The sequence below is a fragment of the Phoenix dactylifera genome, chromosome 10 (genome assembly GCF_009389715.1).
Source record: "Phoenix dactylifera cultivar Barhee BC4 chromosome 10, palm_55x_up_171113_PBpolish2nd_filt_p, whole genome shotgun sequence".
NCBI classification, from domain to species: Eukaryota; Viridiplantae; Streptophyta; class Magnoliopsida; order Arecales; family Arecaceae; genus Phoenix; species Phoenix dactylifera.
Window position 1 is genome coordinate 8618264 of NC_052401.1, and position 24990 is coordinate 8643253.

General features: G+C 37.8%; 1 protein-coding gene across 1 annotated transcript; it reads left to right on the forward strand.

Moving 5' to 3' along the window:
- Window positions 1-3622: 3622 nt before the first annotated feature.
- Window positions 3623-24884, forward strand: LOC103715844 (alpha-ketoglutarate-dependent dioxygenase alkB). The gene is made up of 7 exons (XM_008803611.4): window positions 3623-3899; window positions 3992-4149; window positions 6075-6433; window positions 22384-22522; window positions 22663-22729; window positions 22815-22936; window positions 24522-24884. The coding sequence occupies exons 1-7, from the start codon at window positions 3805-3807 to the stop codon at window positions 24659-24661; spliced, it is 1080 nt and encodes a 359-aa protein (XP_008801833.1). The 5' UTR covers window positions 3623-3804; the 3' UTR covers window positions 24662-24884.
- Window positions 24885-24990: the final 106 nt, after the last annotated feature.

Consider the following 24990-nt stretch of genomic DNA (forward strand, 5'->3'; position numbering starts at 1 on the left):
GATCCAAATCGCCTCAGAGCACTTTTGTTTGGTACTATTCAGAACTTCTTGGCTCTACTTCAAATACCAACTTAGAGGTGGACTGGAAGGTAATGTTCAGCAAATACCAAATAAACCTCAGTGATTTGGAAGAGAAATTTTCTAAAGAAGAAATTAGGAATGCACCCTCTAGCCCTGCGAAAGACAAGGCTCCAGGGCCTCATGGTATTCGAGCAACATTTTATCAGCGCTTCTGGATGGTGATAAAGGATGATCTAATCAGATTGTTTGATGAAATTCGCAACAATAGTGCAGATACTTCAAGACTAAACTTCAATTTTATCACCCTTGTTCCAAAGAAACGAGAATGCCTTGGTTCAAGGAATTATTAAAATCTCCTCCAAGATACTGAGTGCAAGACCTGCCAAGCGCATGGATGCCTTGATAACTGAGTCTCAAGCGGCATTTATTTTTTTATTTTTTTTGGTACATCAGCGGCTCACACTTGACGAGTGTGAAAACAACCAACAAAATCAAAAAACAAAATACTGTGCAAAGGCATAGGCACAACCTCATAATCTAGCCAGAAAAAAATTTTCGAGTAATGAGCCGCAAAGAAAGCAACCCAGTCTGCAGCACCGTTCGCCTTCCAATATACGTGCATGGTCTAGTAGGAGCCAGCCTTCTCCAGTACTCTATGAATATTGTGGAGCAGCGGCCGATCCTCGACTGAGCACCCCCATCCTCGGATCCACTTAATCACCGTGGTCGAATCTCCCTCGAGGAGGATGCAACCACCATCTAGTACCCGCCTCGCATAGGAGATACTCTCTCAAGCCGCCCGAAACTCAGCAGTCACTACTAACGAGTCAAAAATCCTCCACCTACCTGCCGCCACGAGTCTGGCGTCGTGATCCCTGATGACAAATCCCACATCTCTACAACCCCCGTCCTCTGCTACACTCCCATCGAAGTTCACCTTGAGAAAGCTAGGGGGTGGGGACACCCAGGATACCAATATCGTCCTGGACACTGCAAGAGCATAATGGGGGGCCCAGATATCCCTGGCCAACCTAGTAGGTGAAGCTTCAATGGTGCCGGTGATCTCTACCGCATGCCGTAGAGCTTAGTCCCCCACCACCTTCGGGTGGGAGTTGTCGCCGTCGAAAACTCGTATATTCCTATCCAGCCAGCAATGATAGGTCAAATAGGCATCACGAGTCCCCCTCTCCTCCTGTCCGGACCCTCGAGATGAGGCCTCCAAATGCCATAGGAACTCCTACAGCAAGATTAACGATAGCTACATTAGTGCAATGGAAATCCTCTTTTACAGCAAGAAGCATAAGGAAAAGGGGCTGCTATTTAGAATAGATTTGGAGGAGGCATTTGACAACATAGACCGGGGATTTCTTTTATCTCTGCTAGAGGCCTCGGGGTTTGGAAGTAAGTAGTGTAAAAGCCTAATAACTTGATAAGAAGGGTCTCAAAACAAGGAGACCCGCTGTCTCCTTTGCTCTTCATATTAGTGGCCGGCATTTTCAATTGCCTTCTCAAGCCTGCAGCTAGAAATAATATGATTAGAGGAATAGGCACCCTTAACAACATCGGAAGCATATTATCTACGGATAAAGGCTATGTGCAAAATCTAAAATTTCTCCAATATTTATTTAAATTGTTAACCGACGTAAAGATAAATTACAACAAAAGCTCACTTTTTGGCATTAGGCTTGACCCAATTGCTATTGAGGCTTGATCCCATCAACTCCTTCAAATGCCCAGAAAAGATAGAAAGCAAAAAGTTGAAGAGTAAAAGAACTTTGTTTGTGAAAAAAACTCTCAAAAGATAGAGTACCAATGAGAGAGAGATTGAATTGTTTTTTTATTAATCTTAGAAGAGTCTATTTATAGACTTTATTCAGAAGACCGAAGAGATGCGTCTGAATATATGTAATATTTCGGAAACATCTGACACATCTCACAAAAGGTATTTTAAAACATTTAAGACAACTAAAATTTAGGGGATAAGAAAATTTAATTTTTTTTTACATTAAAACTCCAACATATTCAACAAATACTTTCTACAAAAGTGGTGGTGGAGATATTCTGAAAATCAGGATAGGCTGTGGCAACAATTGGCAAACAAGGTGTATTACAAGGCGAAGTTCCACATCAACCCAAAGCCTTCCCAGAGCCTCTTCAATGGGGAAGGACATTAACCCGGCAAGAGACTTATTTTTCAACAGTATCATCGTCAAACATGGAAATGGGAAGCAAATAGCGTTCTGGAATGATTCTTGGATCAGAGAATACCCATTGAAATCATATTTTCCAACTTTGTATCCCATCACCACAAACCGGAGCATGTCCGTTAGTGATTTCTTAGCCGTTCCAGTTCAAGAGAATCTCTTCCCCTCCTCGCTCCTCTTTAAGACGAAGGGAGGAGTCGGAGAGGCTCGCAAACCTTCTCAGCACAATAAACATGATCAACTCTGAAGATAAGATATCATGGAAATGACGTAACTCAACCAAATTCTCAGTTAAAAAGTACAACAACTTCTTCAACCATCGAGGTGCAACTTCCCATTTCGCAGCAGTCAATTGGAAGTTACATTTGATGGAAGAAGTGAAAGTGTTTAGGAGAATGAAAAGAGGTGTAACAGAAGATAGATAGATGGAGATAGAGATAGATAGATAGAGAGAGAGAGAGAGAGAGAGAGAGTTTCCAGCATTCATAGTGATGTTTTTTGTCATGGAAAATTTAATAGAAATAGCAAGAGACAACGAACTGGGAGTAAATCAACAGCAAACATTTTTGCTGATGGCAATGAAGATAGCACGAGCATGAAGTCAAACTGAAGCAAGAGAAGAGAGAAACAAGATAGAACGAGTATTGAAATATGTTCATATTGTAGAAAAAGACTTGCATCACAAATACATAGCAATCATCGTGAAATCCGAACAGATGGCTGGATGTATGGATCCAATACCCTTGTACATTGCACTAACCCTGAAATTACATTATGGAATTGTGCAAAACACTCGACATTCTACAACCTACAACCTCTTATAACCACAACCGACCCTGCAAGTTGGAGTAATTATTGGTTGAACCAGATCCATGAGTTGGTAGATCAGTCCAACCATGAACCAACACGCATAGAGACTGAAAGAATGCAATACACACATATTTGTGCATGTTGCTTCACAGTTGAACTGGTCTATTAGCTCAACAATAGATCCGATCCAACTAAAAAATAGCCCTACAAACAAGGTCTGCTGAACTGAGTTGAAACGCTCGATTCAAGCATTACCAAACTGATCCGGTTCGTCATTCATATTCGATTCCGGCCATAACCGGTCCTTTACTGCCTGGAACCTGCTAGAACTTGTCGGTTCGGTGCGAACCAGTCTGTTCTCACCGAGTCAACCCGGTTTCGAACCGGATTGGATATGGGCCACCTACCGCTACCCTACCGATTTGGTCCGATACCGAGCCATACTGAGCACTGATGGATACGGATTTTGGTACTAGTTCGGTGGATTTTATCTACAAATGGTTATAACATACTGGTTTTGTGTGGCTGATGGCTACCACAATATTTTTCTTGTTTCTCATCACCTCAGGTATCTTGACTGCATCACAGGATCGAGGCAATTGGCAGGCTTATGGGTGCCAAACCTAGTTGCGGAAGTCACCGTTACGGCACCACCTCACTCAAGCCATAAACTACTGTTATAAGTGCGATTCGTTTCGGGTCGGCCGGTTGCCGCCTCAAAGCTTCAAACAACTCCATACGTCGGCCAGAAGAGCCCGGCGGCGCTACGATGTACGGCGCCGAGCCGGCGGAGTCGGAGCGGACCGCGTTTCGGCGGGCCGAGAAGCGATACAAGCTCTACAAGACTCCCAACCCCAAGTCCAGGTCCCTCCCGCTTCCCCTCCGAAACCCTAACCCCTCTCTGTCCAGGGTTCCCAATTCCGATTCTGATTCGAATTCGGTGCATTTGATTGCAGGAAGAAGCTGACGCACAGGACCACCGATCTGTCGGACGTCGTTGATTTCCACTCTATTCTCCAATCCTTTGAGCGGAGCGGAGATCCCCCTCCGGGGATTTATGGATTCCAATGCCCTGGTTTCAATCGCCCCGTCTTCTGCTTTGCTGATCGACCTGGTATCGATTAGAGTTCCATCTCGATTTGGGACGTTGTTTCGTTTCTTTTGTTCACTTGATTTTATAGTAGATAATTGGATATATCTGTTTTCTCGTGGAATTTGTCATGCATATATATTTCTAATTATGATTTGAAATGTTGGCATTTTCATAGTCGACTTAGATTTCTGTTTGGATTTATCTAGTAAATTGGTAAAGCTATTTTTTTTATTGTTTACTGGATCAAGAGGAGGTAAAAGCAGCGACTAAATTCGATTGAATACTTGAGCATTTTGAGTTGTTCATAGCGCTTGCTCTGTGAAGTGCATATTAGAAGGCCAAGTTAAAGGAAAAAGTTGAATCCAGTGATAATATACTAATGTTAGTCTCCTCACTTTTTCTATAGCGTTGTAGCAAAATTTTAAACAATGCTTATTGCATGTGCATGCACTTTTACCTGTTATTTGTCAAACCAATTTTCTTGATTTGTTATGACTTAATGGGCCTTGAGTTTTCATTGTCATTTTTTTGCAATCATTCTTTTATGATTTGTTTGTCCATGTGATCCAAACATTGCTAACATTGGCTTTAGTGACTTGCCACCATGTCTAAAACAATGTTACCATTGTCTGGTGTTACAATTAGTGCCCAGGTTCCTAAATCGTCTTGTGAGCTTAAAAACTGCAGTATAAAAGCATAGGAGCTGGTATCATTTTTGGGAAAAAGTGAGAGCTGTCAGCATGTTATATTAAAATCACTATGTTTCTGTATAAGTCGACTGGAACATAAAAACTAGCTTACCTATAAACCCAAGATACAACAAAACAAGGTGGGAACTCACCAGATGCATTTTAATTGGAAAAATGAGGCGGTAAAAATTGGAGGTAACACAAAACCACTTATTGTCCAACACCAAGTTGCACAAAAGAAACAATTGAGAACCCATCTTGAAGGAGAAAGGGCAAGATTTTCGAGGAAAATTATTACCAGACCCAAGAAGAAGAAAAGGGCATCCAAATATTTAAATAGGAATAGAGTAATTCTTTCTTTAAACTCTAGCTTTGTCAGTAGAGTGTGTATCATCCAACCAAATGGAAGCATATGCCTTAAATAGGGTTTGAGCTTGACATATGACCAGAATAAATGCACTATACGAAGACCATAACTTTTGGATGGTCTTAGTAGAAGTTTGTCTTGGAAATTTACAATTATTTTGAAGATAATAAGAACTTGGTCATTAAGGATGTTGTATCTTATAACTCATCTTGGCAGGTATTCTAAGGGGAGGAGACAGTAGATTTTATGACAAAAGGAATTTTCCTAATCTCCTTGCATCTACACTTTTCTTGGTTTCTTTCTTCTTCATCTCTCTATTTTCTGTTTCATGCCTCCTATTTCTTCTACTTTACCATAAATAGAATAAATACAACGAAGCATAAGGAATGAATTGGCTTGTGCATAATGTCTCCTGTGGAGTGGTCATCCTGTAATCTTTGATCTCGTGTTTAACAATAGATTCTGGCCTTGATGGATAAGCAGTTGGCATCTATTCCATTTTTTTTTGGATGATGATTTAAGGAAGGTGTCTATCTATATTATATAAAACCACCTGGTCATGAATGCTGTGTCTTCTATGATGAAATATTGACCATTACTGTATGATACTTTCATCAAGCCAGCTGAATATATAACTCAATGAATGCTGATGAAGGATTTTAAAGCTTATGCCTCAAAGTTGGCAAAAGGCACTCTTGGTTTTCTTAATAAAATTTTCCTTTTGATTAGTAGTGTGTAATGTGTTGCTGGCAAGCAGAAGGGGCCTTCTGTTATCATGTTGTTTCCTTGCATTGACTGAAGAGTTTGCTCTCTCCTAAATTAACATAACCTTTGTGCTCTAATTCTGAACATGTCTCATAGAGTTTCATATTTTTTTTTCTTTGGTGTAGGATTTTATTTTATTCCAAGTGCATTGACTGTTGAAGAACAATGCCACTGGATCAGAGAGAGTTTGACAACCTTTCCTCAGCCTCCAAATAGAACTAGTCTAACTGCCATATATGGTCCTATTGCTGACCTATTTGATGCTGCTCAAAACCAGAAAGTTTTGATTGAAACAAAAAGTTTAGCTGCAGATATTGAACATGAAACGAAGAATGGTGAAAACAGTCTGCATACCTCTAAGTACATATTTTCTGAAGCACCTGACGATGCTCGTAGAGGGGAGTCATGCAAACCAATTGCGGCATCAGTTCTCTTGCAAAAACTCCGCTGGAGCACTCTTGGTTTACAATTTGACTGGTCTAAGGTATCCAAGCAATTATGCTTTTTATTTTTTATGGTTGGACTAAGAGTAAAACCATTGAGATAATCTGTCTTCTTTGCTTTTTAGGTTCAGATATTTGAGGTACTAATTTTATGCTTGTCTGCTATACAAAGAATTTTACAACTTCACTTAGAATTATTGGTTATTGTCTTTGATTACAATGGAAGATGTACCCTGTAGAAGTGAAATCCTATTGTAGAGTCAGATAAATCATGGGAGTAGTAAATGTAGATTCATGAGTAAAAGATTAGATGTAGAAAGTGTAAAATCAAGATAAAAACTTTTTTTGGACTTTACTTTAAAAACCCTAATAATGAAGTTCCGCCAAATTTTATTCAGCTGAGCATTTGATAAAGGAAGTTTTAAATACCCACTGTTTTCTATCAGTTTTTATTTTCTGTTGAATTATCTTAGATAACATCTTAAACTTATTAACAGAAAACAATAACAAATTCAACAACTTCTCAGCAAAAATATGTATCCAACATGTGCATGGAAATTGGCCATTTTTCCATATCTCTTGTAGTCAATGACTGATGAACAATCTTTATCCTATTATCTCATTGTTGCTTAGTCTCATCTTGATCATTGGAATTTTCTCTTAGGTATTTTGTTACTTGGATATCAAAATATTCAATTTGAATTTCCTTCATTAATTCGTGCACTAGTATGTTCGCTTCCCATTTCCAATACTCCAATTTTCTACAAGGTCAGAAATCATAGTTGTAGTAAATACTATGTAACGTTGACTTTGACAAACAACTCATCATAAAAAATTAAACCCATTGTATATATAGATCCAAGCTGCATCTAGGTAATTTTTTAACTAAAAAAAAACAGGAGACGTAAGCTTTAGAAAATCCTCTCCATTGTCAAAATAACTTATTTAAATTTTAGCATTTATTGAAAACATGAAGATTATGAGAGCAGGGAACCTCTCACGGATGAAAAGGAATAGATACAACTGGTAGCTATATCTCCTACTTCGTAAAAGTAATGAACATATGTGCATTGCCATCAGGTAATAAATCCATGGCAAGGACCAAAGGAGCATGGATCCTACCAAGCTGTGCATGTGCTGAAACTTTGTACAAATGTCACAATATACAGTCCATGTGCATACTTGCAAGTATTGAAATGACACATGTCCATGCCATTATAAACATGCATAAGCTATTTCGTATGCAGTACATTTTATTTCACAAATTTTGGCTAGCATCTCCCTCAACTCGAGATGGTTCATATATCAAGATTTGCTGCCAGAAAGATACATTAACTACAAGTTGTATTATGTTGATAGGAACAGACAGTCTATGGGAGGTAGTATTAATGTGAAAGGGTGGCACCTAAGATGCTGATTCTAAAAGATGTTTCAGAAAGATGACTCACAATGCTACATGAGGATGAATGAAGTCCTGAGCATAAAGAAGCATCAATCTAGCTAATGAGCAAAAGCAACAATGATGTGACAATGATGCCATGTATATAAGCAAGCTAAAATGTTAGTAAGAGGGGTTGCAAAGATTATGATTGGTCATTATAAATCATGGTGCAATAATGAAGGTGACAAGATTGAAATTGCTGCTGGTGTTATTTTGATTCTAATAGATAATTTAAGTAGTATGACTGGGAATTGACTTGTATTAATTATTGTCATGAACAATATAAAGACCTGATTGGAGTAGTAACGTGTTCATGCCATGAAGTTGACTAGTTGATGAAGTCTACTGGCAACAAAGTTGGCAGGTTGATGGTATTGAGAAGACAATGCAGACTGACTGCAAAGTCACGAGATGTGTCATATATCTGCGAAAAAGATAATGGTGGTGGAATCTGAGCTACTAACAGTGTTTGCACGTTAAGATGATTGACAAGTCTCGTAGTAGATAGCTTAAAGATGATTTCAACAAAAAAGGATAAAAAAGCTTAAGAAGTACAAGTTATGAAGGATGTTGTTATTCATGAAATAGGAGTTCTTGGTCATGAAAATACAACGTTCTTAGTTGGGGGCAGTTTTGTTGATGCAGATCAAATATCTAATGAATGAATGATAATAGGATGAAAAAAAGTGAGGTCCCATGTATTATTAGCTAAGTGAGGCAGAGCCAGTTGTAGTAGTGTGACTAAATATGATAGTCTTGACTGAAAAAAGGTTTTCTTTATTGACTTGGGAGTGATGACATATGCATAAGGCCAGTATATAGAGATCTCGAGCAGAGGAAGGCCGAAGAACAACACAGAAGATATAATGATGCAGCAAAGAAGATTGTTCTTACTCAAGAACATCAAGAAGATTCAAGGATTTCACTAGTGAAACACAAAAAATAAGAATATGGTAGCAATAGATAAAGTAGGTTTAAGGAGAGAGAATTATCATCTCAAAAAGGTTGATCAAAGAAGCTAATACAGCCTTACAGTGAAAGGAATTGAGTGATGCAGAAACAATAGTTGTGCAAAACATGTACTAAAGGTGAAACTGCCAGTTCAGCACAAATGACAGTGATGTGTGGCCAGAAAAAGGACCAAAATGTTAAATTTGATTTGGATGGAATAGAATGACTGACTATTGGTAGGAAAACTTGGTTTCTGTGAAACCAGATTTTTACAACAGTGGGTGGTCATGATGGTATTGTCTTTAGAAATGAGAAACAACAGAATGAACAACACCAAGAATAATAGAATGTAAATAATTCAATAGTTCTACTTGGCAACATTCGCCAATTCACCCGTATATAGGCATGGTGATTAGAATGTAAATAATACAATAGTTCCACTTAGCAACATTTGCCAATCCACCCCCCCCCCCCCGCCCCCGCCCGCTTCGCCGCCGCCGCCGCCACGAGATTGAAATTTACATATACACCCTTTATTTCATGTTACAAGCACTTTTATTTAAGATCTATCAAACTGGGCCGAACCACCCGGTTCAGCTTGTACCGAGCCGACCTGGTGGAGGATCGAGTCGGGTCGTCTCTTTTATTCGAGATTAGTCCTGAACCGGCCGGAACGGGCTGGAATCGGTCCGAACTAGCTGGTTTCATGCGGAACCGGATGGTTCGCACCAAGTCGGGCTGGTTCCAAACCGCCCCCCACCTCTCCTTTTGTTATAAAGAATTGTTGGGAAGGCCCGAGAAGTTTCTAAGGCCTTCCCAACGTTTGGATTAGTTCCCCCTTTCCCATGGCAAAAATTATAGTGATTCAGCACGATTAAAGAAAGATCCAACCCTAAATAAGGTGTGCTTTCTCTTTTCTATCTTCTTTCCTCTCTTTTTCTTTAGGCTCAAAAAAATAGCTCGAAATTTGCAAAATAAAAAGGGATCATGTCAAAATTTTTGATTATGGCTTGATTTTATGATATATTCTAGATCTATGGATAATCTACAAAATTTCACAAAAATTTTTAATTTTCAAATCATATATAATTTTTAAAAATTAAAAATATATTTTCGAATTAAAAAATAAATAAAAATTTTAAAAAAAGTAAAATCAGAAGCATATTTAGGCGCATGCAAGCTACTCTCCAGCTAAATTTGGTGTCTATTTATTCAAGTTTTAATGCGATTATGTGCATAGTGATCTAGGCCAAAATTTGAAAAAAAAATGAGAAATAAGTAGCCTTTGATGCATGCCTATGGGCCTAGAAAAAATATATAGCATCAATTGTTTGGTTCCATATGGATCTGAGCTGAAATTAATTTTTTAAAATATTTATATTTAAAATTTATTTTTTAATTAAAAATTAATTAAAAATATATAATTAATACAAAAAATTATGAAAAATAGTAGTATGTAATACATATTTCAGAAGTATTTTCTGAAGAAAAAATATATTTTTCTAAATTTTGATATTTAAAGTTAAAAAGTATTAAAAAATATAAATAAATAGAAAATAAAAAATTAGTATTATGTATTAGATAAATCATATGCATTTTTGAAGTAAAAAATATTATCGTAAATTTTTTTTGCTATTTTTAAATAATTAATAAACTGACGTATTTGATCAACCTGTAGGAATGAAATCATAAAAAAAAGAAGCCAGAGTGTGACATTGGTTGGGATCATGGGCAAATGCTCTTGGGCAGGCACTATTGGAAGTGCAGCTGGTGCAACACAAAATTCAAAGGAGGGGTAACTAGGTTGAAGCAGCACTTAGCTAGTAGTTACCTCAACTTATCTGTACCGAAAATGCCCACAGGAGGTTCGACAACTGATGAAGAAATATTTACTGATTTCAGAGCAACGAAAGAGAGGATTTTCAAGAAGAAAGTAGAGGTGGATCGCCGAGCGACAGAGTCATCTTTCTATCACTCCAGAAAGTCAGAAGAGACATCTGCTTTAGATGAAAAGGAGGCACAGATCCAAATTGCCATTCAGATGAGTCTGGATGATAAATGGTAGCAGGATGAGGTGGTTAGGCATAGGGCTTGATTTGGGCCCTCATACTATGAGTCGGGCTCCGGTTCTGCGAGCAGTAGGACAGATCCAGAGCTTAGGAGGACCTTCTCAGTTAGAGAGTCCGTCGGTAGAGGCAGTGGTTATATTGCATCTATGCTGCTGGGGGCTTTTGCTAGCAAAAAGAAGTCCTCTAGAAAGATTCCACTAGAAGCCGCCATTCATGATTTAGATCTGAAGGAAAAATTTCTCGAGTTGTCCGATAAAATCGGACGCCAGGCATGAAAAATCAGTTTTAAAATTTTTATTTATAACAATTATAAATATTAAACATACTAATATGTAAAACATACCTCGATCCCGCAGCAGAAGTTGGATGAGGTATGCCGGATCTGGATCCCTGAAGGTAGCTCTACGAGGCCTGGATTTGCAAGCCCTCTACTTCGCACGCACGTCGAGCTTCGTAGGAAGGTAGGATGACTTTGATATTCGTGCAAAACATCTTTTGCAAAAGGGGCCGTAGAAGAAAAGAAATTCCCTTTTTCTTTTCTTTCTTCTCCTTTTCCCTAACAACAAATCATTGTTTTCTTTTCTCTCCCGTTTTTCACGGCACGCCCGAGAGCAGTGACGCCTGAGTTTGATCCCGATCACAGAGGAAGAGGGAAGGCAGGAGAGAATGCCGGATTTGAGCCGGACTCCGTACCACCAGAGAGAACTTCTTCCTCTCTCTTCTTCTTCTTCACTGAATCAAGACTACCTCTCTCTGTCTGACGTTTTCTTCCCAAGAAAAAAAATTCTCTCTTCATCTCCTTCTTTGAGGAAACGGTGGCCTACAAATAGGCCAATGCTGAGAGGAGTTAAGAGGCGTAAATGGCCGAGCGTTATTGTATTCATTTGTTATCTAATATGAATGAATTTCATAACGTTTGTTTCAAAAACAACCATGGGGAAAAAACAGCAATTAATGCTGTATTTCAAAAATCAAATTGAACTGGAATGTAGCCGGTTCAAAACCGGACATTCCAGTCCAAACGGCAATCCAAATGGAGTCCGGATGGAGATGTGGCGTGGCTTTGAAGCATCGGCGGAAAGTCCTTTATTTTCTCCCAGACTTTTTCCCATCGCGGCTCACAGGACACTTCTTAAGGGTCCATAGCTTTTATCCATCGCGGCTCATAGGGGATGCTTAAGGGTCCATAGGAGCTTAAGGGTCCACGGGTCCATAGGTTATTTAAATTGGGATTGGGTCAGCAGTTCAATCAATTGGGTTAGCCTACTTGGTTCTAAACCAAATTGATGGCCCAATTGAATGGTTTTTGACCAAAAAAAATTCCACATGAGTCCGACTCATGGGAGGTTCAATTGGGTCCAATCTCGGCTCGATCCAAGTCCGACTTAGATCAAAACAATACGAAATTAAATTCCAATTAAATCATGATCGAGCCCAATTACTTTAATTGAGACCCAATCAAACCCAATCTCAACAATTGAGTCCTGATCAAGTTCAATTGCATTAAATGAAACTTGATTGACCCTGAATACAGACTTAATTAGTTGTTCATCCATGAAATTTAGCATGTACCTCATGTTCAGTGCTAGCTGAACATAGACAACCAAATTCCAAATGATCCATAATTTAATTCTTAATTAAATTGGGTCAAGATCTTCCTACTTAGCTTGACTAATATGCGTGACTCCGATAGGTTCGAACACTAAGCCGGTAGTACATAGACTACTCCATGCGCTAATCGAGGTGACCATCTAGCAATGATACCCAACGTCTGAATAGGCCGAATATGCAAAGCAACATTCAAGAACCTAGACGTATGGTTATTGCATAATTCATCCCTATGACCATCGATGCTCAAGATGACCTCAGAGTGGACTGTCGAACTCTGGGTCCGATCATCCATAGTGTATTTCAAATAATCAAATCAAGTGACCTATCACTTGGTTTACCCTGGCCAAGGTTTTAATGAATTGAAATACAACGAGATATCAACTCGTATAATCTGGAGTAGTCAATCCCATCTTGACTCATACACAGACTTCGCGAGTACTTGACTGCACCCAGCATCCTTCCGATCCCTGAATTAGAAATTCAGGTCGTCCAGTGCCTAAGTACAGTGAGTTGCTTGCAAGTCACCGTGATAGTCTCAGGTCTAAGGGGTACTTATGCCCATACGCTTTGCTAGCTAACTTCCGACAGTGGAGTGCTACGCAGGTGAGTCACTGTTCAGTGACGATGTACTTCTACATCTCACCTGTATGCCATACAGTGTCTCCACACTCCTTGGTTTAAGAGGACAACCAACTAAATGGCACACAACAACCTATACTTGACATAGCTATCGTCCAATTGACAGCTCATCATTTGGTCGCGAACTGGTTTAAGGACTAAATGATAAAACCTCCTTTATTCACTAAATTAGTCCTAAGGACTTCATCACAATACACAGGAGTTCAATTTGAAGATGTAACACTTGTGATGAATAGAAAAATGCCAGAATAAATTTTTATTCATTTTAATAAAACATATACATACATCAATTTCTTACAATTAAAAAATTAGTTTTGGGACACAATTCCCGACAAGATCCACATGTCTTCTCCAACAAGGATTCGAAGCAGCAGAGGATTGACACAATACTAAAGAAGGATAAGAAGAAGGATATGTGGCGAACTATTGGATCCTAATTTCACTTTAGTCACATTTCAACGAATGTGACAGACAATACGTACTATAGGTCTATCATGTTCACCATACAGGCTATCGGTCTTGGTATAGATCCTCCAGGACTGAAGGACATCTACGGTAACTTTATTGACAATAATAAGGAGCTAGAGAAGTGGATTGCTTCATACAGACTGACAGTGATGTGTGATGGTTGGACCGATCCTACTAAGTGGAGCATTATTAACTTTTTGACATATTGTGATATGGAGACTTTCTTTTATTAGTCGGTTCATGTTTTCAATCAGGTGCACGACGCTATATGCATTCTCAGATTGATGGAGGAGGTGATTGAGCAAGTAGGAGAGAAGAATGTTGTGCAGGTCATTACTAATAATGGGCTACAATATAAGGCCACCAGGAGATCTTGATGGAGCGACAACCACATACTTTTTGGACCCTATGTGTGTAATTTGTATCAACCTCATGTTAATCAACATTGTGAAGATTCATAGGATGCAGCAGACAGTGGAGACAATCCAAACCATCACCAGATATATTTATAACCATACATGGGTCCTATAATTAATGAGGAGCTATGCAGAAAAATAGATCTTGAGACTGGGAGTGACATGGTTTGCTACCAATTACGTTACACTTAATAGCCTTCTTAGAAAGGAAAGTAGTCTTACGTCAGATGTTTGTCGATCTCGAGTGGCAGAAAAGTAAATTTGCGAAGGGCGGTCACTGAAGGGAGCACTGTCGAAGACTTGGTGACGAGGTAAAAATTCTGGCAGCAGGTCGAGAAGATAGTGAAGGCCATCAAACCATTGTACGAAGTGCTTCGGGCCCTGGACAATGAGAGGTACCTCTAGATGGGCTTCTTGTATTATATGATGGAGAGGGCAAAAATGCAGATCAAGGAGGCACATTCCACATATGCCTAGGAGTACATCGACATCATTGAGCCATGGTGGAACTACCAGATGGGTAGGAATTTGCATCTAGTAGGTAAGCAAGAACATTAAAAATTAGATTGCTTCTGTGCTTGTACAATATTACTAAGACAATTACAAACTCTATCTGCAGCATACTACTTGAACCCGAGGTTTCAGTACACCATACTTGTAATTGATATGGATGACAAACTTCTGGTCACTTTGCGTAATGTGATTTACAAGATGGAGCCTAATGTAGAAGTCGCGATCCTATGTCTAGAAGAGGTAAGTTAACTTAAGTGACATGTGTAAGTTAACTAGTATCTTCAATTATTAACATATTACAATACGGTTCTTTTTCACAGAGCAAAATATTTAAAGAGGGTACTGACAGCTTTAGAGTCTCGGTAGCTGTCGTAAGTAAGAAAAGTATGAATCCAAATATATTACACATCAGAAGGATATTTATCTGACGTTAGATGGTTACTAATATGATACTATCTTATATATAATTTTTTTCAATATTTTTGCAGTTGAATGATGAATTCGTTTTGATTTGTCTGCGAGAAATCTTAAGCAACTAGCTATCATGATCCTTTCGCAGACTGCCTTTTCGAGTGGTTATGAGCGCAACTGGTCCACCTTCGCTCTTATTCACAACAAGCAGAGGAACCGTCGACATAGAAGCACCTCAACGACCTTGTATATATTCACTATAATCTGAAGTTGAGGCTGGAGTGCATTCAGAAGAAAGTGGAGCTGAAGTACAGAGATTCGATCCATAAAGCTTTCATTGACGATGAGGATGATCCTATGATCGGATGACTTGTAAGCCAACAACAAGAGCCGGAAGCTTAATGAGCGAGGATTGTCTCCATGACCGGCCAGTTTCATGATCAGCGAGGTTAGGATCCATGTAGGGCAATGGGCAGATTGCAATATTCTACACATTTTGCCAGCTAATCAGCCACAGCCACAAAGACCACTGGAGAGCCGATCATTATATAACTCTTTGTCCGAGACATCCTCTTAGAGATATGACCGAGAGATGCTTAAACAAGGCCACTATGCTACTCGGTCAACTCGGTCGGAAGGGCGACATCAATTCTCTCAATATAGCCAGGCAGAGAGGGGCATGAAGAGTAAACAGGCAGATAAGGGCACGAAGGATAAGTAGGTAGCGTTCAGCATACACACACAAAAAAAAGAAAAGGCACCTACAATCCCATGGAGAGTGTGGAGTTAGTTCACCCAGATTCAGAGACCAGGAGCAGCAACGATGACAGTTCTACTGATCATAGATTTGTTGGCCAGAGAGGAAGGATACATTCGTAGGGTGGTCTTCGATTCATCGATGAGTTTCATTTTATACATGCTATACAAGATAGGGATCATGATGCACGATCTGGTAGAGCTCGCGAGGATACGATTGCATATAGGAGACGGGCTTTTCAAGGTCATTCAGGAGGACACGATGCAGCTGCAAATGATCTCACATATGGAGTAGGATCTATAGACATATCAGATTTCAAATCGTATACTAGATCCTATTACCCGCAGCCACATGCAGCCTATGACCCATATGAATATGGTTATGGATATGGTGTGTATGAGACATCATCTTTCGGTGGCTACTATCTTACGTAGTCCGAAATATTTTACGGATCGAATTTTGTTACTGGAATATTCGGATGGGCTCCTCCACAGTCGTATTATCAGCTAGAGGACATCTTTTAGAACCAGAGCTTCAACGAGAAATTCGAAAGTGCTTATAACCCAAAAATTCCTTATGAGATAAACATACAAGACTACAATACCGCTTGGTTAGAGGGGTAGGCTGATATGCCTCTTGACTATGTTAATGATTCGGATATCTATAAGAGGTATCGCAACTCGATGAAATTTTAGATATCGGTATGTTTGTCATATTTTAAATATACGTAAGTAATTGTATTATTTTATATTTTTCATCTCGCTAGTTGATTTGAGGATATTTCATGTTGCTTCTTGTAGTATGCAACATCTCACTAATTATTTTATATTTTGTATCACTTTAAAACAACAAGATGCATCGTTTAGGTTAAATCGTCATTATAGAAACATCAAAATACATCAAATTATACTAAAAATTATTTAAAAATTTGAAAAAAAATGATTACCTATGAATCAAACTTGAAAATTTTTTAAAAAAATTGGGCATGCCTGTTTCGGTACGGTACTGGTTCGGTATTGTACTGATTCATTCGCCGACCGGTATGGATTCAGTACCAGTTCGGTGGACCTCGCTTCTATTAGTTTAACCTTAGGTTGGCTAGGTGAGTATTGAACTCAACAATTGACTATTTTGCCCATATATATATATACTCTTTTTTTGGGTAAAAGCGGCTACACATTTCATATAACTCTAACGTGAGTACAACCTACTAAATCACGGGTCCATATATATAGTTTTCAGAATTTGGAGATGCATATCTAAATATACATGTCATGTGTTGTATCGTATATATGTTACATGTTTTTGCATTTATGTGTATTTAAATGCTCATGCACTTGCACATTAGGATAAGCAACTAAGCACTTTCTGGACAAGATATATGCAAAAACCCTTGAAGGAATGAAATAGTAAATTAATAGGTGATGATCCTTTACATTTGGATGATGTCATCTAGTTCCAGGAACATATATGCAAATTTCAGACTTTTAGAAGGATATGCATGCACTTCTTGGGTTTTGAGGGTTAAGTAAGCATGTGATCACTTTTTAATATTATATGCAAAAATCCCATAATTTTATGATCTTGTAGCCTAGTTAGAGTTGGAGGAAATTTTGGAGTCTTCTGAGTAGATGGGTAAAACAAGGAAGAGTTGGCATGTGGATGGAACTATCATCAAGAGTAACAAGAGCAAGAGATTGTAAATTTACTTCAAACATATATTTGTCTTTATTGCTTCTCAGCTGGTGCAAAGCTCCTGAATCTCTGGCTTAAGATATGGATCGACTAAAGATCATGAAGGTGGAGAAAATTTGGGGATCAATGGAGGATAAAGACTGGTGGAAGACAACTGCTAGTTATTTCCACTGCCATCAGTTGTGTGTGCCTGATTGGCCCTAGTGATGTTGCCATGGAAGTCCTAATAAACCTTATTCGTCTTGATCCAGAGATAAGAACGTATGTACTTGCTGTTGCCCATCCCTCTAGTTGTGACATCCCACTCTACCACGCCCCTCATTGTCGTTTCTCTTGAATTGGTGGCCGCCTTGAATTCGTCTATGTACTTGCAGCTGGCAACTCTCCATGTCACTTGAGAGAGGCTGGTAAGCATACAATTCATAGGAGTACTGTAGTATACCTGTAGGCTCGTCAACTTGTTACACATTCGGGAAAATGAAGAATGTACAAAAATAATCTCACTGTGTTTTTGACTAGAATAATTTTTGCAGGACGTATGTCCTTGTATGTTAAAGTAAATGTGGCTGGAATTATTGTTGGCTTCTGTGCTATTCCATAATCATGTTGTGACTTGGGAATCTTTCTACTCCAGTCTTCCTCCTTTGCATCCTCACTCCTGAGGGAACAACCTTATCTTTCAAGCACATGCACAGTGACGGATCGTTTGAGCCGAGATAAGTTTTCCTTTTCAACTTGATAGAGCTTAGTTCAGTCTGACCATCAATCATTGTGGTATCTGGTGATAATTACATTAAATGCAGTAATCAGATGGCAGATATAGGAACCAAAATATGTCCTAAGTCTAGCATAGTTTATGACAGAAAACAAAACAATCTTCTTATTATGGGCAAAGTTATTGCAATGGAGAAGCTTGTTCTGCAATTTTTTCTGCATATATATGTGCATTACTTTGGTCATTATGGTTGAAAGTCATAGATGGGACGTCTGTAGATTAACTTTGCTGAAATTTGGGACTGCATGAAGAGATTGCCATGCCAAATTCATAGTGCAAATGTAGCACATGCAGTAAACAAATATATCTTTCTGGATAAAGCAATCAAGGTTTTCTCTTAGAAAAAAGATCCAGAGTGATCTTGATCTAATTAGACATAGAAATCTTCAACTGCTCCATCCATTTAATGTCACAAATAAAAAATGATCATGCTCTTAAGTATTGGACCCTACTGGTTAGTACCAGGCATTACCATGCTAGACTATCAGGGATCCTATACACTGTATGCCTTGAGACTAGGTACCAGACTGGCCTAACATACCAACACTTAGTATGCCTGTACTGAAAGGGGTGCTGCTAAAGGTATCAGTGCCGTACTTAAAACTACAGGAGCTCTTAATTGGAAAAGCCAGAGAAAAACTACATATGCCCATGCACAGGATGAAGGGGGTTCACATCATCCACGAAAAAATGTTGAAATTATGAGCATGAAATTTTAGTTGATTAATTAAAAAATCATGCTCAGGCACAAAACTGAAAAGAAAGTTGGCTTGACCTGCATAGGTAGAAGAACAGAGATTACACCTCTAAGGTAAGCTATTGGAAATGATGAGATTGGTTATCAATTAGTTGTGAGGGTTTAGTTAATAATAACTTTTCTTAAACTTTTTTTTCTTTTGAGTTTTAATTATTATTACAATATTATTATGAAATAACCTTCTAGGCTACGGAGCTGTATACTTGTTATGTCCCTAATTCAGTTTTCTGATATTGGCATTTAAAGGCATAAGAAACTCTAAATATTAAATCATCATGTCAATCTATAATTTGGTAGATAGATTGCTATCTTTTCTTTCAATGATTCAAATGCCTTGGAGAGGGGTGTCTCGGTTTCCCCATGAAATAGGATGCGATACATCCCGCCCCGTCCTGGCGATCACCCCATCTTGGAATGCTCTTTTTTATTTTGTAATTTTTTAACTTTATCTTAAAGGTTTTGTTATTTTATTTATTTTTAAATGTATTTGGACTTCGAAAATAATGTATTTAGGGTAAATTGGCCCTATTTAGTGTACTCTGAGGTCAGATACTATGTAAATGTGTCTGTATCTATTTTTTCCTTTTGTTTTTATTAATTTTTGTTAAAATTTTAACAGTAATCTTCAATAAACTTTATTAATTATATTAGCTATTAAGATATATGCTAAGCTAGAATGGTGCCTATATTAGCCTTGGTTATTAAAAAAAGTATCAAATGGAAGCATAATTAACTATATGCTGCCTAATGAACTGTATTTCAATATTACACAAACTAAATTCATGAGTTTAAGTTAAACATTTCAGACATTGCTATTTCATGTGGAATGTCTATGGCGCTCATATACATTCGAGTCCTGTTCATAGATAGGTCCTTGAATTTAATGCCAATCTAGATGTTGGGCCCATTCTTGTTGCTTGTACCATGTCCGGTGTTGTCCTGGATAACCTCTTGACAAAACGTCGAGTAAAAGATGGGCCATCTTTGCTTGGGGTGATGGGAGGTGACACCATACTATCTTTGGAATGTAATCAAAGCAAAATAGGAATGTACCCTTCAGGATTTGATTACTGGGGTATACATTTAAATCATATGTAGAAGAAGAAAAAGGATAATGCTATGCGCTTTGATTATCTGATGCGCCAATGGGTCCTATAGTGCCCCTACTACACCAGAGCCACCAACCCTCTCGAGCTAAGTGTCCAAACCACCCACTATGCGTCATAACCTCGTCCTGTGGACACTGCTCCTCGATAGAGGCCCGTGCCTCCATATCATCAGGATTAGAATCTTGATCATCATCCAAACCTTTGCGAACAAATCTATCAAATTCCTGATGATCCAGTGCACCCCTTTGAGCTTTATTTACCATCTTAGCCTTCCTCAGTTGCATATCTAGTGGTGCCGACCCCCCCCCCCAACATTTTTCTATGATGCCACCCAATATCTTTCTTTTTACTATCGAGCTCTGTTTGGTTAGGAAACATATGACAATTGGTATAATTTTAATAACAAAATTTCAAGCATAAGTTATGGTCTATTTGAAATCTTGGTTGTTCAATTTATTGTTTCTTATTTTTCTAAAATTAATTATCTAATTAAAATTTCAGAGTAAGATAGATGTTCGCGACACCGACCATCATTCGTGCCTCTAAATTACGTGGGGATATAGCTTAAATTTCCCCCTCAATTTTATATTCATTAATTTTAATTTTAAATAATTATTTAATTAGTCATTATAATTTAATTTGATTATTTTAGTTATTTGCTAAAATATCTGATAAATACCTAGAAATTAGCTTCAAATTGCCTACACTTTTTCGAACTTTTTACATTTATTGTAATTGATTATAATTTTTAAATATTTTTTGTTCAAAAATTGAATAAAAAATAAAAAAATTGAAAAATAACAATTCATGCCTCTAAACTATGAGAGGATGTATCTGTATTTTTCTCGACTTTATGTTCATTAACATTTTCAGATTTTAAATAATTATTTAATCAATAATTATAATTTCTTTTGATTATTTCCAATAATTATTAAAATACATAATAAGTACCAAGAAATTAGCTTTAAGTTGACTACCCTTGTTCCAACTTTTTTAGATTTAATATTTAGTGTAATTTTTAAATAATTTTTATTTATAGGTTAAATTAAAAATCATAAAAATTCTGAAAAATAAATTTGCTTAAGGGCTTTCTACGCACCCATACATGTATTTTGTACGTTTTTTCCAACTTGAATAATAGCATTTTGGTCCGAATAATTGAAGTCAATTTTGATTTTGGGTGTAAGCTTAGTTGCTAATGAATGCAGATGAAATTTATTTAAAACAATCTAAACACGCTACATTTTTTTCTTACAAAAATTATTTTTTATTATTTTTAGTGATTAATTTATCTTGGTAAATATTATAATTTTATAAAAATAGGGTATATATAAAGATAAAAATTACAATGTTTTTACCTTCATCCTTGCCCTACATTATATCATAATTTCATGCCAAATAAAAAAAAATTGGCATGATCTCTTCAGTTTTCCTTTATTTTGGTCAAATTAATGGCAAAAAATTATTTTTTAATTTTTAAATTATTAATTTATCTTGAAAATATTATAATTTTATAAAAGTAATATATTTAGAAAATAAAAACTATAGTCTTGGAGCTTGATCCTTACCTTACAATATATCATAATTTCATGTCAAAAAAAATGGCTTGATTACCTCGGTTATCCTTTATTTTGGTCAGATTAATGAAAAAAAAAAATCAACTTAGCTGAAAGCTTCTCAATGTTGAACTAACCATGGTCATTGAAATCCCACATCATGAAGCTCTCCTTCCCTTCCTCTCTTTCTCTCGGTTAGTCAACTTAGCCTTCAGTTCTAGCCACTAGGGTGATGCTGTGATGGGCATCACAACAGCCATTGATGCCTAAAAATGACATCGAGACATTAGGTGTGGGACTCGGTTCCACTTTTCCTTGGAAAAAAATAATCAATGCACAAGGCTGAGAGGAGGCTCGTCACAGTTTAACCAAGGACTCGGGCTTCAGGAGGCCAAAGCTAGAAGAGTCAGGGGGGATCCATCTCATGAGACCCTTGAGCTTGAGGGAAGTATCATGGCTCCAGTATAGATTACCACTAATAACACCAAGACCACTACAGGCTGGAGCGAGGGATTCAGGTCCCACTCTTATCCTAGGTCCTGCTTTCTCACAAGAACAAATCAGGATGGCCGGGACACCCCCCTATCTGATTTTTAAGTCATTGCTTTCTTTAAATTGTTCCGATTTGCTCCTCCTAATTTTTAAAAACCCTGAATTCTCCGTGTTTAAAGCAGGAACTTCATTATATCTCCATTATTTTTTGCTGTGGCTGCCAACTTCCTGCATATAGCATCCTCTTGACCTTTATTTACATTTATTTCATTGCATGGTTAGTTGTTCCATCATTATTTATATATTTTTTTGTTTTTTTCTGGTGGTGTAGCGCAACTATGATGTGTCTCTCCCCCACAACAAGATACCAGATGCACTCTGTCTGCTTGCTAAAAAAATGGCTGTACCTGCCATGTCATCAAGGGAAGAGTTTCAGCCAGAAGCTGCAATAGTAAACTATTTTGGTCCAAGTATGCCAGTAATATAACTGAGATCTTGTGCTTATGCTAGCTGCTGTAATCTGCAAGTACAGTATATATTGGTATCAAAATGAAAATAGCATCATCTATGAGTTCGTGAACCAAAGGTCATTTTTTTCTTCAATTTGCAGGTGATATGCTTGGTGGTCACCTTGATGACATGGAAGCAGATTGGAGTAAGCCTATAGTGAGCATAAGGTGTTGCCATTTTTAATTTGCTCATGCTAATAAGCTTTTAATACCATGCTCCAAGAATAGCTTATTTGTATACCTTCTTTTGTAGCCTGGGCTGCAAAGCTATCTTTCTCCTGGGAGGAAAATCTAGAGAGGATAACCCAATAGCCATGTTCCTGCGCAGTGGCGACATTGTGCTTATGGCTGGGCAAGCAAGGGAATGCTTCCACGGTCAGTTGGTGTTTCATTCAAACTATTGTTTCATTTTTGTTTACTTCTCTTTCTTTGAATTATTATGAAAGTCTTGTTATTTCAAATTGTGCAGCCTCAGGACTTGGATAAACTCTCTAGCAGTATATTAGCTTTGAGTAATGTTTTTATAAAAATGAAATCATGAAGTTTGCAATTGATTGTGTTAGTCACTTGGCCAATCTGTCCTGCCAAATAAAGATGTGTGGCAAGAACCATGCTAAAGCTAAGAGACTACTGTTTGTGATAGTTAAATGGATAGTTCTTGTCCTTTTCTATTTACTTCAACATGTTGTTGAAGTTTGTGAACCATCTTGTGCTATTTTCTGATGATATGAGAAAAATTTCACACCAATTCATATAAACGTTATTTAGCATAGTACATGCCTTTAACAAGATATAGGCCCATTGTGATTTTTTCTCCATACTGAGAGAGACAATTGAAGTGCATCTCACAAAATTGAAGTGTATGTATTACTCCTCGCTACCAAGTCCTGAAACTGAGGGAAAAATTGGACCTGAGAGAAGAGGCAGCACTCCTGGATGGATGTGGAGTTGCAGAGAATTGTGCCAAATTGAAATGTGTATAAAAGTTCTCGTTCCCAAATCATTAGGCTGAAAACAAATTTGGAAAACAAAGGGAGAAGCAGAAAACCTGGATGAACTTGGATTACACTGTATATTATATTTACTAGTAGCTGAAGCTAAAAAGATTGTTTTCTCTGTTGTCTCTTCTCTTGCATTCATCTCACACTGTAGTTAATTAATAGCAAAAAAATTAAGAAGATTGTTTTCTCGGTCGGCTCATATCTTGCAATAATCTATCACTGTAGTTTGTATTTAATAGTAGAAAAAATTAATTAGATTGTTTTCTCGGTTGTCCCCCATCTTGCATTGGTTTCACAGATTTAATGAACCTTCAAACTGCAATGACTTCTCCTAGAAATGAAAATTTCAAAAATTCCATCACTGATAGATATGTTCTTTTAACAGCATATGGTTGTTTGACATTTTCATGGCCACAGTTCTTGTTGGCCAATAGAAATGTAAAGGTGGTAGAACCCTCATATATTGCACCTTGTGCTGCATACCTGCAGCAGCCGCGGTCTGAACATCATGACTTGTCTTGGGAGTGGATTCCAGAACTCACTGCATTCCAGGAACTGGCTCAGGCATAGAGAGAACCCATGTTGTCTCTTTAGAATATGCTTGTCCGATTGCTAGTTTTATGCTGGTGTTTGTGGTATTTTTCCTGCAATGCTGGATTTCATTCTTAAAAAGATTATAAGGCAGGGAATCTCTAAAAGGAAAGGAGACTAGTATTCCCTCAGGCCCCAATCATAACTGTATTGCTTTCTGTTGAACAACTAAGAAATGTATCTCAATAACCAACCCTATTTTTGTGTCTCTTTTCTAAGCTGTGGTAGGCTTTGATGCAAACTATGACAGAATAAAATTGTAAACATAAATTCGAAGAGGCTATGGACCACATTACTAAGCGCTGCTTTAATTCATTATTATTTTTCACTCATGTAATAAACTACCTCCTTGGCTTCTGTTTTGGCAGGAGTACCACGAATCTTCACAGGTGATGAACATGCAGATGTTGCTACTCTCTTGTCACATTTTTCTGACAAAGATAACTGCTGCTTCATGGATTACATCAGATATTCAAGAATAAATATCAACATCAGACAGGTCAATTAGATTCAGTTATTGTGATTCCTACATTAGAACATTCAACTATTTCCATCATTAGGCAATATACCAATTTGAGTGTTAGATAGAGTTGTTTAACTTCTTCTTGAAAATGGGAAGAAGAAAGTGGTGAAGAAATTGGGATAGGAGAGAAGAGAATATTTGTCCTTTTTACGACTTGCCCATGCCTTTCAATTTGGGGATATGAACTTGGAACAGTTAATTGGGAGAATAATGAGATCATGATCATTAACCAGGAAACAAGAAAAGAGCCTGGGGCAGAAATCTTGTAAGAGTTGTACTATGGCCGAAACCGTTGCCGACAAGCCTGGCAGGTG